This window comes from Osmerus eperlanus, chromosome 5 (assembly GCF_963692335.1).
Source record: "Osmerus eperlanus chromosome 5, fOsmEpe2.1, whole genome shotgun sequence".
In the NCBI taxonomy this organism is placed as follows: Eukaryota; Metazoa; Chordata; class Actinopteri; order Osmeriformes; family Osmeridae; genus Osmerus; species Osmerus eperlanus.
In genome coordinates, this window is record NC_085022.1 from 21,855,911 (window position 1) to 21,868,333 (window position 12,423).

Sequence of the window (12,423 nt, forward strand, 5' to 3'; positions counted from 1 at the left end):
CTGATTTATGTTTAGTTTGAATATGGTTTTCATGAAAATATATTTCCAAAAGTATATTTAGAAAACGTCAACTCTACCTTTGAACACTTGGTACACTGGCTGGATTTGCACCAAAGAGAGGATGAAATCAACCTAAACACTCACTTCTTTACTCCGTCCTCATCGTACTCGCTCCTGTAGAAGCCTCCCAGATCATCAGCAAGCTCCCCTTGGAACTCTGTGTCCAGCTGGTAGGACGTTCCCTTGGTCAGCTTGCCACTGAGCTGCAGCACCAGGTACTGGGTGGTGGTCTGCAGACGGGAACTCTTGATGGTGGGGGCCGCTGATCCTCCCACAGCGCTGAGTTTGGCCGGCTGGCCGTCCACCAGCGTGTAGTTCAGCTTGTTGGAGTGGATGAGGATCAGGTCAGTCTCCTCCACACAGGTGAACACCACCAGTGACTTCCCTGTGAATATGTACAGCCCCGCTGAGTCTGTGGTGAGTCGAGGCCACAGGGTGACATTGTAGTGCTCTGGTACCAGGGTCTTGGGGAGGCGGTACTGGTCCCATGGTTCTTTGGAGGGTGATGGAGTGGTGGCCAGAGGTGTGGTCACCGAGGTCGGTGGTGAGGTGGTGGTCAGTGGTGAGGTGGTGGTCGGTGCTGTCGGAGAGATCTCAGCGAGCTTAGATTTTTCCTGAGAATAGACGACAGAAAGGGCGATGATGGTGGCCACCGCCCCGGCCCCAAGAACAAGCCCAACCGCTGCCACAGCCTTGTTGATGTAGAAACCTTTCCCCATGTTAACCCTGCGGGAGCGTGTCTGCGTGCAGCTGTATATATACACCATGAGCAGGCCCTCCTCCCACCAGCAACAATAGATCATCCATTTATTCAAGCCTCCTCTGGTGGAGACACTGTAGACAACCTACCGGCGGAGAGAGGGGGGAGATGGACACAAACTGAGAAGTGAAGGATCATTCTGACGTGGCAGATTCATAAAAATTATTACCCATAAAATCAAGTAGGTCTATCTAATCAAAAACGAGACAATCTGATTGTCAATCTGACGATTCTAATCACTGTCATTTATTGGCAGTTAAACCAGACTGAGGGCATACAATCTGTCCCGATGACAGAGAGCAGAAAATAACAAATTATAGTATTGAATCAAGTAACAAGTATTCAAGTATTGAATCGACTTGAATAACCTCATATATATATGAGTTGTCGCAATCAGTATCTTCCAGAGTTCTATGTGAAACTGAGTGCATGAGACTTATTAAACACAGTTGTGGGTCCTTTTTGGTTCCCAAGCACCAAAACGATGTGAAGGATGAGTTAAAGGTTTTGTGCAAGCCACTGTTGCGTAATAGTCCATGTTCAACTGGTCGAGGACAGCCCATCTTTACAACTGCATTCATAAAACTGAATTTGAAAAGAATCCCTGTAAAAGATGTGATGATGCTGTCTGCAAACTGTCTCAGGGCTCGGCTGAGTGGCATGATGCAAACACACACAACAGCACCAGGAAACTGCAGAAGACTTTCTTTTTTTTTGTCTCTGAAACCTTGATCATGGCATCTGCCAAATTGAAAACTGATGAAACGAAACTCAGATTTTGCTGTAAATTATTTCTTATTCATGACCTATGGTGTAACTGAATTGTGATACCGGACATAATTAAATCATATAAAATGCAACAGAAGGAACATCCCCCCCCACGTTCTGTAGAAAATAAGAGAAATGACAAACTACACAATAATTCCCTCCTGTCCTTTTATGATGTGTGGACTAATAAAGATCCCTTTTACAATACAAGTCCATAAACCTTGCTGTGGTTTGTTGCACTATGTTAATATACACCTCTCCCTGATAACAGGTCATCGGTTGATTCTATCAGCAAGGAAAGGAGATAACGCTATCATAGGCTGTTACGGGAACAGCTTCAAAAAAGGAACTCAATACAATTCTTTAATTATTAAAATGAGACCAGTGGTGTAGTTTAGGATGAAGTAGTGGGCATTCTGTCGATTTACCAACCCCTCTCTCCTTAGTGGGCAGACGGTGTGCATCACATGGACAACACAACTGTACAAGACTGAGTTCCCGATGAGTGGAACATACAATAAAAAAAGATGGAGGTATTCCTAGCACTGTGTCCTTTTTCTCCACCAAAACCAAGAAACAATAAGTTCTGGATTGTAAGAGGCTTGCAAAAGCTGAATTGGTTTATGAGTTCTTTCCACTGTGACCCTGCACCCTGATTCTGCACTAAACCTTTGCCAGATGAATATCTTCACAGAAACTTCAAGAAGACTTCAAAGATGTGGAGATAGAGTATCAGCAAGTTTAGAGGGGGAGATAAAACAGTCATAACAGCAGACTAAAACACAGTTATGACATCATGTCAGATTTCTCTTTTGCACGTGTAGAGACTTTCACTGATTAAGACAACAATATTAAAAGTACTAACACTAAGCTGTAGTAGCTTTGGCCTTGACAGAGAGGTGTTGCTTATGTTCTCAGGCAGCAAAATAATGTGCGTTTTCTCTAAGTGGTAGTTGGGACGACTGCCTGTATGTTGTCAATGGGAGGCAAAAGGTAAGAATTCTGTCTGAGTCTCATCTGCAGGTAAAAACATATTGAAAAAAAAACTGAACTTGAGATAAGCACTTGAGAGAAGACAAATTTAGTTTGATAAAATCGACGTCTAACAAAAAATCCCTTTCCCCCTGAACTTGTAACAAAAACATGAAACACCGAAACATAAATGTTCCAGACCTTTGTACACTGTACGGGTGCCAACCAGCTGAATATCTTACCTTGGTCGTTCACAGGAACAGGAGGGAAGGGGACGATTCAGTGCTCTGTTTTACCTCAGCATAAAAACAATGTTTTTTCTGAAAGAATTTGAGTATTTTCTTGTTAGCCTTAAAGCTGAAGGGATTAGTTTCTGTGCTGGACAGAACTGTGGCCCACATATCATTACTACGTCTCCAATAACCTGCAGTAAATTACTGTAGCCCTCCTCTGCCAGCAAATCAGTAACAAAGAGTCTTTAATAAATCTGTAAGCCATCAGTCAGACCTTCTCTAGCCCTGAATGGTCTTTAAGAATACTAAACAAATGCTGGAGCTAAGTCTTTGGTTGGTAACAGTTTGGTTTGGTCAGAATACCACAGAGGACACAGAAACACAATTTCACTTTAATTTAAAAGAACTATGTTCATCTGCTCTTCATAAACCATGTACCCCCTCTGCTTCCCTCCAAACTAGGTACTTGCTTTACCATGATATACAACTGCAGAATGTGAACATTTAACTTTGAGTACAATTCCTGTAGGCTGCTCATAAAGTGTGTGAAATGCAATATGGAACAGCCTCCAGCAGGAGGAATGAAGTGACAGGATGAGGTTACGATGAGAGCTAAACCTAACACACTAAATTAACATGAGTTTTTTCTATTTATTTAAATATTTAGAATCTGGTTTTTGGATCTCACATTAGTGGGATAATCCGGGTGGATGTGAAAGGGTATGTGGAGGAGTTAGCTGAGACTCTACTGACATCTCATTCCAGCCATGGGCAAGTCTCAACGTGAAAAACAGAGAGAGGCGTTAACGAGAGGTTACAGCAGGCCTCGGATGGAACAGAGAGAGGCGTTAACGAGAGGTTACAGCAGGGCTCAGATGGACCTTTGGTGCGATTAAAGTTCAGTTTACGACTTTCTGAAGCAGTAATATATATAACCATGTTATACAACCCACTCCCTCAAGTGTCTAAATCACCACCCAGAAATCTGCTCAGCAGGGGTCAGGGGTCATGAGCATCCTGGCTCTTCATCCAGCCTGACAACACCATGGCACACATGACTGAGCAGCAAACCTGAACCACTTTTTATGATCATGACCATGGGAGCGCTTATCTGGAAATTATTCTTTAAAAACAACCTCCAGGACACATAACACTTGTGACCAAAGTTCTAAGCATCTAATATTTCATTGTTTCTAGAAGTCTTTAAAAGTATTTCTAGTGTTTTCAGTTATACTTGTCACTTTTGCACAACCAATGACATTTACACTGTCATCGTCACAAATCATCAGAGGACATGTCATTTAGGTGACCTTCTAAATGTTGTCCTTGGACCTAAGAACACAATGAATCCAACTTGTCCTTGAGATGGTCATGAGAGCATACTGTAGAGGTTATCTTTACACAGTAAGATAACCAGTTCTAAACTTCCACGACAGGGTGAGCAGTCGTAGATGTAATTTGGGCAAAAACAGTAGTTTGGGACAGGTGAACAGAAGTGCCTTCTAGGATTGTATGACTCAATTCAATTTATTTGATCAAGAGGGACAGTTTTGGTTAACTACTCATAACTGTCTGCGATGCTGAGCTATTTCTGGACAAAGACCGTTTGTCACCAGCAACGGGTGCACAAAAACGTTGGTCCCTTACTATTGTTCTGTCCTGTGTTCGTTGGTCACAGTAATGTTTACTTTGTACCGCTAGGGAGCGGTCTGGTCACTGTCCGTAACTGGTGTGCTTCTATGCTCTTTGGTACCGGTGTCCCGCCTCTTATTTTGTCAAAACATACGAATACGAATCTCTGCAAGTCTTCGGATTTTCACTAATGACTATGAAATTGCTGGGCTACCGGGGCTAAAATGTCGATAGTTTGAAATTTGGCTTCAGCAGAAAATATTCGACAGTTTTCTATAACATCGGCTCTACGTCACGCGAACCTGAATGAACGCGCTATTACTTCAAATCTTGATTTAGATGGCTGACAAGAAACATTTAAGCTTTTCCACAATAAAGATGACCCCAGGGGTGTAAGAGAAAGAAGGAAATCTTTTAAAATTAGTCCGTTTTTAAACGCTGTAGGCTACTGTAAGAGACTGCTGAACAGACCCGTTAATTGCTGGCAAGCGAAACAAAAGTTGACAGTGGATAGTCGTAACTTTAGCAGAGTTACGTACGGAGTCAAAGGGTATTCATGGTAGCTGAAAATAGTTGGCGACTTATCAGATGTGTGTTATCTTGCCAGCTAAAAACGTATGTTGTATAAAACCAATTACTTTAGCGCCGCAAGCCCTGGTTCATCAAACAAGTACCACGGCCGGGACATTTTCATCTGTATCGCGAGCTATGTTGTAAAGTGTTGTTGACTTTAGTACAGTATTTTATTTCCCTCGAATCCGTGCGGCCGAACATGGGACATGCAGTCAACTTCAATTCGATTTGTGCCCAAGACTATTTTCCTTGAAAATATATAATTCCAACATACTCAAAAGATAGCTGAATTAAAGATAAATGTAACGACAATGAGGTTAGAGAGGAAAAAAAAGCAACATTAAATCTCACATGGGAAGATCAAGTCAACCCTAAAAAACTGATGCTGGATTCACCGTCCCAAAACCTGCTGATGTGCTGAGTAATGGAAAGATGATCCCCTTCTTCATTTAAGGAACAATCAACTAGTAATCCCACTGCTAGCGGGCCATTCACATACCATACAGTCCACCCAACATCACACCATCCATCACTTCCCGTTCCAGTAGACCTCCAGACACAGGGACAACATTCTCTCGGTACAGATTAAAACAGAACAGACATTTATTGTGCCAGGATCTACTGTACATAGTCAGAAACATTATGCAGTGTATCATGTAATTGTCAGATACTGAAATTACAGCAGCATGTAGTGAACCCTATAAAATAAAAGGCTAAATGGAATGCTTTGTTCAGTAATACTGATTTGGACTATATATGAGGAGGAAGAGGAGGAGGGATGCAGTCCAGTCTTATTAACATAATAAACAACCCAAATGCACAGTAGAGTGAAGGAGAGGAGGCATTATATTACCATAGGAATAAACTGGTATATGGCAAGTACCTATTTGTGGTCTACCTGAACTCCATAGCAGGTGACCATGTGATCATCATGTCTCTGTCTTGTTCAAGACAAGAGGAGGAGCCTCGTCGGTCCCAACGTCTCTGCGTCACGTGATTAAGACAAGGAAGGCACTGTGTGTGCCGGCGCGTTTTTACATGTAAAAAAAAGAGAGAGAGAGAGGGAGGAGGATAGCAGAGCTGGGGGGGGGGGGTCGTGTTCAGACAGAGGGAGGGAGGAGGATAGCAGAGCTGGGGGGGCGTGTTCAGACAGAGGGAGGGAGGAGGATAGCAGAGCTGGGGGGGCGTGTTCAGACAGAGGGAGGATAGCAGAGCTGGGGGGGCGTGTTCAGACAGAGGGAGGATAGCAGAGCTGGGGGGGGCGTGTTCAGACAGAGGGAGGATAGCAGAGCTGGGGGGGCGTGTTCAGACAGAGGGAGGATAGCAGAGCTGGGGGGGCGTGTTCAGACAGAGGGAGGATAGCAGAGCTGGGGGGGCGTGTTCAGACAGAGGGAGGATAGCAGAGCTGGGGGGGCGTGTTCAGACAGAGGGAGGATAGCAGAGCTGGGGGGGCGTGTTCAGACAGTGCTCTTAGTGGGCAGCTCCGTGCTGTTGTGTCGCGTTTTCCTTGAGGTGCCGTCGTCGCGCGGCCGAGCCTTCTGCAGGCTGGACATGGCGGCCGTGCGCTCGATGTCGATGAAGGCGTAGAGCTCTGTGCGGCGTGTGGGCGTGGTGGGGGGCAGTGGGGAGGTGGGCGTGCGAGGGGTGTGGGGGTTGCTGCTGTCTGAGGCCGCCTTGTTGGCCCCGCCCCCTCCACCCGTGTTCTCCATCTCCACCTCGATGTAGTTGAGCGTCTTGGCCGACTCCGGGCCCAGCGGCGGCCGGCGGAAGTCGAAGTTGAAGACGGAGGGGCCGTCGGTTCGGCGGTGGGCCGTGTCGGGGCGACGTGCCGTTTCAGGGCGGTGGGCGCTGAGGGGCGCCGTCACGTTCTCCGTGTTGACGTAGTTGTGCGAGGGCTCCAGCAGCGCGGCGGAGAGGGGGTGGGAGCAGGACAGCTGGAGCAGGCCGTGGTGGTTGTGGTTGTAGCCGTTCACGGACGGTGTCTTCATCCCCCCCCCTCGTCCGCTCTCCTCCTCCTCCCTGCTGAGCTTGCGCGCCTCCCAGACGGGCGGCAGGGCCGGCAGGTTCTCGTAGTCCAGCAGGGCCGTCCGCCGCTGGGCCGAGTTGTTGACGTTGTGAAGGTCTGGGGTGAGGGGGGGCGGGCGGACACAGCGAGGGGAGGTGACGGGGTGCGAAGAGGGGGGAGCCGGGCCGGAGGAGGAGCCGTTGGATTGTGTGTGTGAGAGCTCGCTTTTGGCCTCAGTAGAGCCTCCATCTGTGTCTATGTGCCCGTTGGCCTCCCCGGTCTCCCCAGGCAAGCCCTCCTCCCCATCCTCCTCCTCTTCCTCCCCCTCGCTGTGCTGCCGCCTCTCCCTGGCCATCAGCTGCCTCTGCACGGGCGTGGGGCCCAGGACGAAGCGCGCGCCCTGGGACTCCAGGAGCACCTGCGGCTCCGGTTGGGGGGGAGGGGGGTCGGGCCGCGCCCGTGGTGGCGGAGGGGGAGTTGGGGGCAACTGGCTCTGGGCTGATCCAGGGCTGTCCAGGGGGCTGGGCACAGCAAGGGGGCTGGGATGGTCCTCCAACAGGCCTGTGGTGTTCACATAGGTGTGGATCTAAATGGGGGGGACAACAGTCAACATCACAGTCCAGGAACTGGTTCTCATTTCCTACACTGTTCTGTCCGAAAAACAATAGATTGTGTTGTTTTAACATTAGACACACAATCTCTGCAATCAGATAAGTGTTTGAACTCAATAGAAGCCCTGTTTATGAGATAATGACTGCTATGACATTGCTTCTGGCTATTCAAATGCAATCTGATTTGACTAGACTAGTGCAATGCCCGTTTGAATGAAATACTTTTGTGATCTGGCAAATGGGGGTGGGCCTCGTAACGTATGCTGCTATATTCCTGCCGCTCTGACCAAACTGGAGTGACTCATGTCTCCATCGCTTAGTGGAGCCATGAAGAGCAAACAACTCCACACTCAACACTGCATGTGCTTCAACTTCTTACACTGCCCGGATATCAACACCGAGACAACACAGAGATTCCTGCCTTCCCGCCAATGCGTGTTCATCCATGTGTGTGTGATGCTAAGCAGGTGTGTGTGTGTGATGCTAAGCAGGTGTGTGTGTGTGATGCTAAGCAGGTGTGTGTGTGTGTGATGCTAAGCAGGTGTGTGTGTGTGATGCTAAGCAGGTGTGTGTGTGTGATGCTAAGCAGGTGTGTGTGTGTGATGCTAAGCAGGTGTGTGTGTGATGCTAAGCAGGTGTGTGTGCGTGATGCTAAGCAGGTGTGTGTGTGTGATGCTAAGCAGGTGTGTCACACACACACTGTGATGCTAAGCAGGTGTGCGTGTGATGAAGCAGGTGTGCGTGTGATGCTAAGCAGGTGTGCGTGTGATGCTAAGCAGGTGTGCGTGTGATGCTAAGCAGGTGTGCGTGTGATGCTAAGCAGGTGTGCGTGTGATGCTAAGCAGGTGTGCGTGTGATGCTAAGCAGGTGTGCGTGTGATGCTAAGCAGGTGTGCGTGTGATGCTAAGCAGGTGTGCGTGTGATGCTAAGCAGGTGTGCGTGTGATGCTAAGCAGGTGTGTGTGTGATGCTAAGCAGGTGTGTGTGTGTGATGCTAAGCAGGTGTGCGTGTTGCCGTACCGCCTCGTCACCCCCCAGCAGGGGGTGTGTGGGCTCGTCCCCCAGGGAGGGAAGCCGTGTGCTGGCCACGGACGGGAGGCGGCTGGACGGGTGTGATGGCTCCTCGCCCACAGAGGGGATCCGGCTCACACCGTTGGGCACCGTGGGAACGGAGTAGCCCAGAGCTGCACACACACACACACACGCAGGGTCGTTAACACATCATGGACTAAACACTCCAGTGATCTTTCCTTCATCAGTCAGTTGAAGGTATATAAATAAAAAGCCTTTCTGATACATCATCAGAGCACACTGGCTCACAGCAGGGAGGGAAATGCTCATGAAAACACTGATGAAGTTTCAGGATAAATGGGATAAAGGGACAGTTAGTAGAGGTGTGTGTGCAGGAGTGTGTGTGTGTGTGTCTCACCTGCAGGTGTGTGTGTGTGTCTCTCACCTGCAGGTGTGTGTGTGTGTCTCACCTGCAGGGGGGTGTGTCTCTCACCTGCAGGTGTGTGTGTGTGTCTCACCTGCAGGGGTGTGTGTGTTTCTCACCTGCAGGGGGGTGTGTCTCTCACCTGCAGGTGTGTGTGTGTGTCTCTCACCTGCAGGGGTGTGTGTGTGTCTCACCTGCAGGGGTGTGTGTGTGTCTCACCTGCAGGGGTGTGTGTGTGTCTCACCTGCAGGGGTGTGTGTGTGTCTCACCTGCAGGTGTGTGTGTGTGTCTCACCTGCAGGGGTGTGTGTGTGTCTCACCTGCAGGGGTGTGTGTGTGTCTCACCTGCAGGAGTGTGTGTGTGTCTCACCTGCAGGAGTGTGTGTGTGTCTCACCTGCAGGAGTGTGTGTGTGTGTAGCCAGGTGGCTTGGCTCCAGTACTGCCTCCTCCACCACGCTGATGCTGTGGCTGTGCATCACCTCCTGCAGCATGTTGAAGATCTCCTCCGCCCGCGCACACTTGAAGGCAAAGATCCCTGCCAAACATAAACACACACTGTCAGCATCCGCAGACAACTCCTTTTAGTCTCTTTCTCTAGTCATTTCTGCATCATTATGTTCACCTTTTGGTCTAAAATGGTGCAAGATCACAAGGAGTTAGGCAGATATGGTGCTGTATGCATGCATGTATGTATGCTGACAAGATACACATTCTCAATGTCTAAATACAAGAAACACTGAACCAAAGGTATGGCAAGACATCAGGGACAAACCACACACAGTCCCATACAAACCACACTGCAAGAGAACACCACAACAGCCTAGATCTGACAGATCCACGTCTTCGACCACAACACCACACCAAGGATGGGCATCAATACTGGGGGCGTGTCTCAGTATTGTGTCGTCATGGTTACGAAGTGGCAGCTTGACTTACCGAACACACTAGAACCCCCATAGCAACCCTCCCAACCCCCATAGCAACCGTCCAGCTCTCCAACATCATCCTTTTGGAAGCATAGGGGTCATAGAACAACAGGTGTCACTGGGCGAAACTGCGGTCTGTCACATACAAGTTCAAACAATCTAACCCGACAGAGATAAATCACTAGGGGAAGAAAGTGAGACGAGACGATCCTTAGATCTTTACACATTTAGGATGGATTCTGTTTGAGCTAATTAAGTATTTTGGGTTTTGTTACAGTTGTGCATTTCTAATAAACACTAACCATATATACTGTAACTATCTACAAGTACCTATCCATCCACCATATGCCTAAAGCTAATCTCTTGCATGAAATTGTAATCTCTGTCAAATAAGTTAATAAGAGAATTAGAAAACAGGTGTCCAGCTCTGACTGGACTAACAGAGAATGTGTGTGTGTGTGTGTGTGCAGGAGCAGCGTTTACCCTGTCCAGTCTGACAGCGCCGGCCACTCTCAAAGGAAAACAGGTTTGAGTCGTAGCCATAGCGACGCAGGCACAGGTAGGGCCACCTGACGTCGTCACGGCGATGGGTGTGGAGGACCAGCTCGGCCTCGTTCAGCTCCATCACGCCGGCGCCCAGCTCATTACCATCATCATCCACGTTCACCACCTGACAGCACACACACACAAGTTGCAGTTGAATAGTTGTGACTAAGAATGAATCAGTGTTAGGACTTTGTTAGCCATCTGGGTGGGGCCTTAACCTGAGCTAACACTAAGGGCTATATTGACATCATATCGATCATTCAAACATGTGAAATGGGTCCAGAAAAGAAAAGAATATGAAGAATTCTGATGGCAACTGTCCACATAAAGAAACCATAAAGGAAGCAGCCTACCACCAAATTTAAGACATTCAATGTAGCACCTTATAGCATCAGTTGATATCAACAAATTATATGGCTTTTCTGTTGACACTGCACCAGCGGAGACCCACCTTAAATTTGGTTTGATGATTATCTGGGATTGACTCTTTCTCTGGACAGCTTAAGCAGCTACCCATGGCTTCTTCAGAGCTCCATCTGCAGCCTGTGATGGAGAACACACCAGTTCAGTTTCACCGTTTCACTTCCTGGAACCAGGGCATCAACAAGGGAGGATATTGGGAGTGTGTGGATGGGCAAAGCTCAGTGGTAGAGACTTGCATTTGACTGCAGATGAAGAGGTGACTGCAGATGAAGAGGTGACTTGCAGAGTTTGAATACATTACAAAGTTCACATCAGGATGTGTTTATTCCCCTCAGCAGAGCGTTACTCACCTATATACAGCCACCAGTAACCCTGGTCCCATTCTCAGAAGCCTGGGGGGACTCATGCTCTGTTAGGGACAGAGCGGAGGCTGGAAAAGGAAAGTCTGACATTTCAAGCTGTGATTTGATTACATCATTGATTATGGATACTGACTGACTACTGATAAACTCAACAGCTTGCCACAGACAGTTTCAATATAACGACCACATATGGTAGCTAGGAAGGTTTTAACAAGTGAACACAGAAAGGCTACTGCTTGTTTACAGAATTATTTACTTTGTCTAATCTAACCAATTTTTGCAAGCTGAGTCGCTTACTAGCTAGACTGGCTGACTTGCTAGGGGTAGAAACCACATAACGTAAGTTAGTTAGTTAGCTAACAGTAGCTCGCTAAATGTTTGTTTTTTTACTCAAACCCGGTGAGGTTCAAATAAAATACACTACTACACAAGCGACGCCAACACATTAAATAAATACTCATGTTGTGGTAGAAATGTCAAGCAGACGATGCAAACTGGTCAATTACTAGAATCTGACCAGGTATGCCAGCTAGCTAGAAGATAACTTAGTAGCAAGCTAATTGGCCAGCTAGCTGTCCGCTGCTTGAATAAGCTAATAGTTAGCTAGATAATTAGCTCGCGCTAGCTACCTTTCACAACAGGGTTTCACAAATGCAATATAATACAGTAATATGTAATGCTTACGTGGCGCTGATTAAACTTCTTCCACGCTTTCTTCCAAACTTTCCTAACGCAAAGTATACCAACTTGATGGTGAGCTATCTCATACGATGCTCATAAAAGAAGCAAGCTCGCTGTAGCCTGTTAGCTCAACTGAATCACCACCATCTTTCCTCTGCGTTGCCAGAGCGCCAAAAAAACAATCACAACTTCTTTCAAAGCTAGCTACCGTACGAGTTTGCGAAAACAATAGAATAAAAATCGATACAAATTCATGAATAATCCCTTAGGTTTCCATATGGGAACTAATTTTTCGGTTAAATCTTGTTTCTCCTTCCGAAAAATCAAGTTTAGTTTTGTCGTGCCGTTTTCTAAGTGGCTAACTTGCTTGGCTAAATCACAGCAACTTAGCTAAACTTCCGAGAGTTGGGGGAAGAAACTCATTTACTACAATGTAG

At 47.3% G+C, this 12,423-nt stretch overlaps 3 protein-coding genes across 4 annotated transcripts in view; 1 reads left to right on the top strand and 2 right to left on the bottom strand.

Annotated features, from left to right (window-relative positions):
* Nucleotides 1–779, bottom strand: part of LOC134021638 (aminopeptidase N-like) — an 11,801-nt gene extending 11,022 nt beyond the window's left edge. The window contains exon 1 of the mRNA XM_062462667.1: nucleotides 145–779. Coding sequence (XP_062318651.1) covers nucleotides 145–779 — 635 coding nt within the window. The remainder of the gene's footprint in view (nucleotides 1–144) is intronic.
* det1 (DET1 partner of COP1 E3 ubiquitin ligase) overlaps nucleotides 1–12,423 on the top strand; it is a 283,926-nt gene that overhangs the window by 247,225 nt on the left and 24,278 nt on the right. The gene's annotated exons all lie outside the window — the stretch shown is intronic.
* On the bottom strand, nucleotides 5,578–12,411 carry LOC134021640 (fibroblast growth factor receptor substrate 2-like). 2 transcript variants are annotated; one of them, XM_062462671.1, is made up of 7 exons: nucleotides 11,990–12,411; nucleotides 11,294–11,352; nucleotides 10,972–11,063; nucleotides 10,458–10,644; nucleotides 9,443–9,583; nucleotides 8,634–8,797; nucleotides 5,578–7,589 (listed from the first exon to the last, which is right to left on the bottom strand). In XM_062462671.1, the coding sequence occupies exons 3-7, from the start codon at nucleotides 11,035–11,037 to the stop codon at nucleotides 6,456–6,458; spliced, it is 1,692 nt and encodes a 563-aa protein (XP_062318655.1). In that variant the 5' UTR covers nucleotides 11,038–11,063; nucleotides 11,294–11,352; nucleotides 11,990–12,411; the 3' UTR covers nucleotides 5,578–6,455. The 2 variants fall into 2 exon arrangements, with proteins under 2 accessions (XP_062318655.1, XP_062318653.1); XM_062462669.1 differs by having other exon boundaries at nucleotides 11,294–11,373; nucleotides 11,990–12,410.

What these genes read in the sequence shown, in the direction of transcription:
- LOC134021640 (XM_062462671.1), bottom strand. Translation starts at nt 11,037, where the DNA reads ATGGGTAGCTGCTTAAGCTGTCCAGAGAAAGAGTCAATCCCAGATAAT. An exon ending in ATCATCAAACCAAATTTAAG is followed by an intron (nt 10,645 to 10,971) that starts GTGGGTCTCCGC and finishes GTGTGCTGTCAG; the next exon opens with GTGGTGAACGTGGATGATGA. An exon ending in ACACACACACACTCCTGCAG is followed by an intron (nt 8,798 to 9,442) that starts GTGAGACACACA and finishes GTGTGTGTGCAG; the next exon opens with CTCTGGGCTACTCCGTTCCC.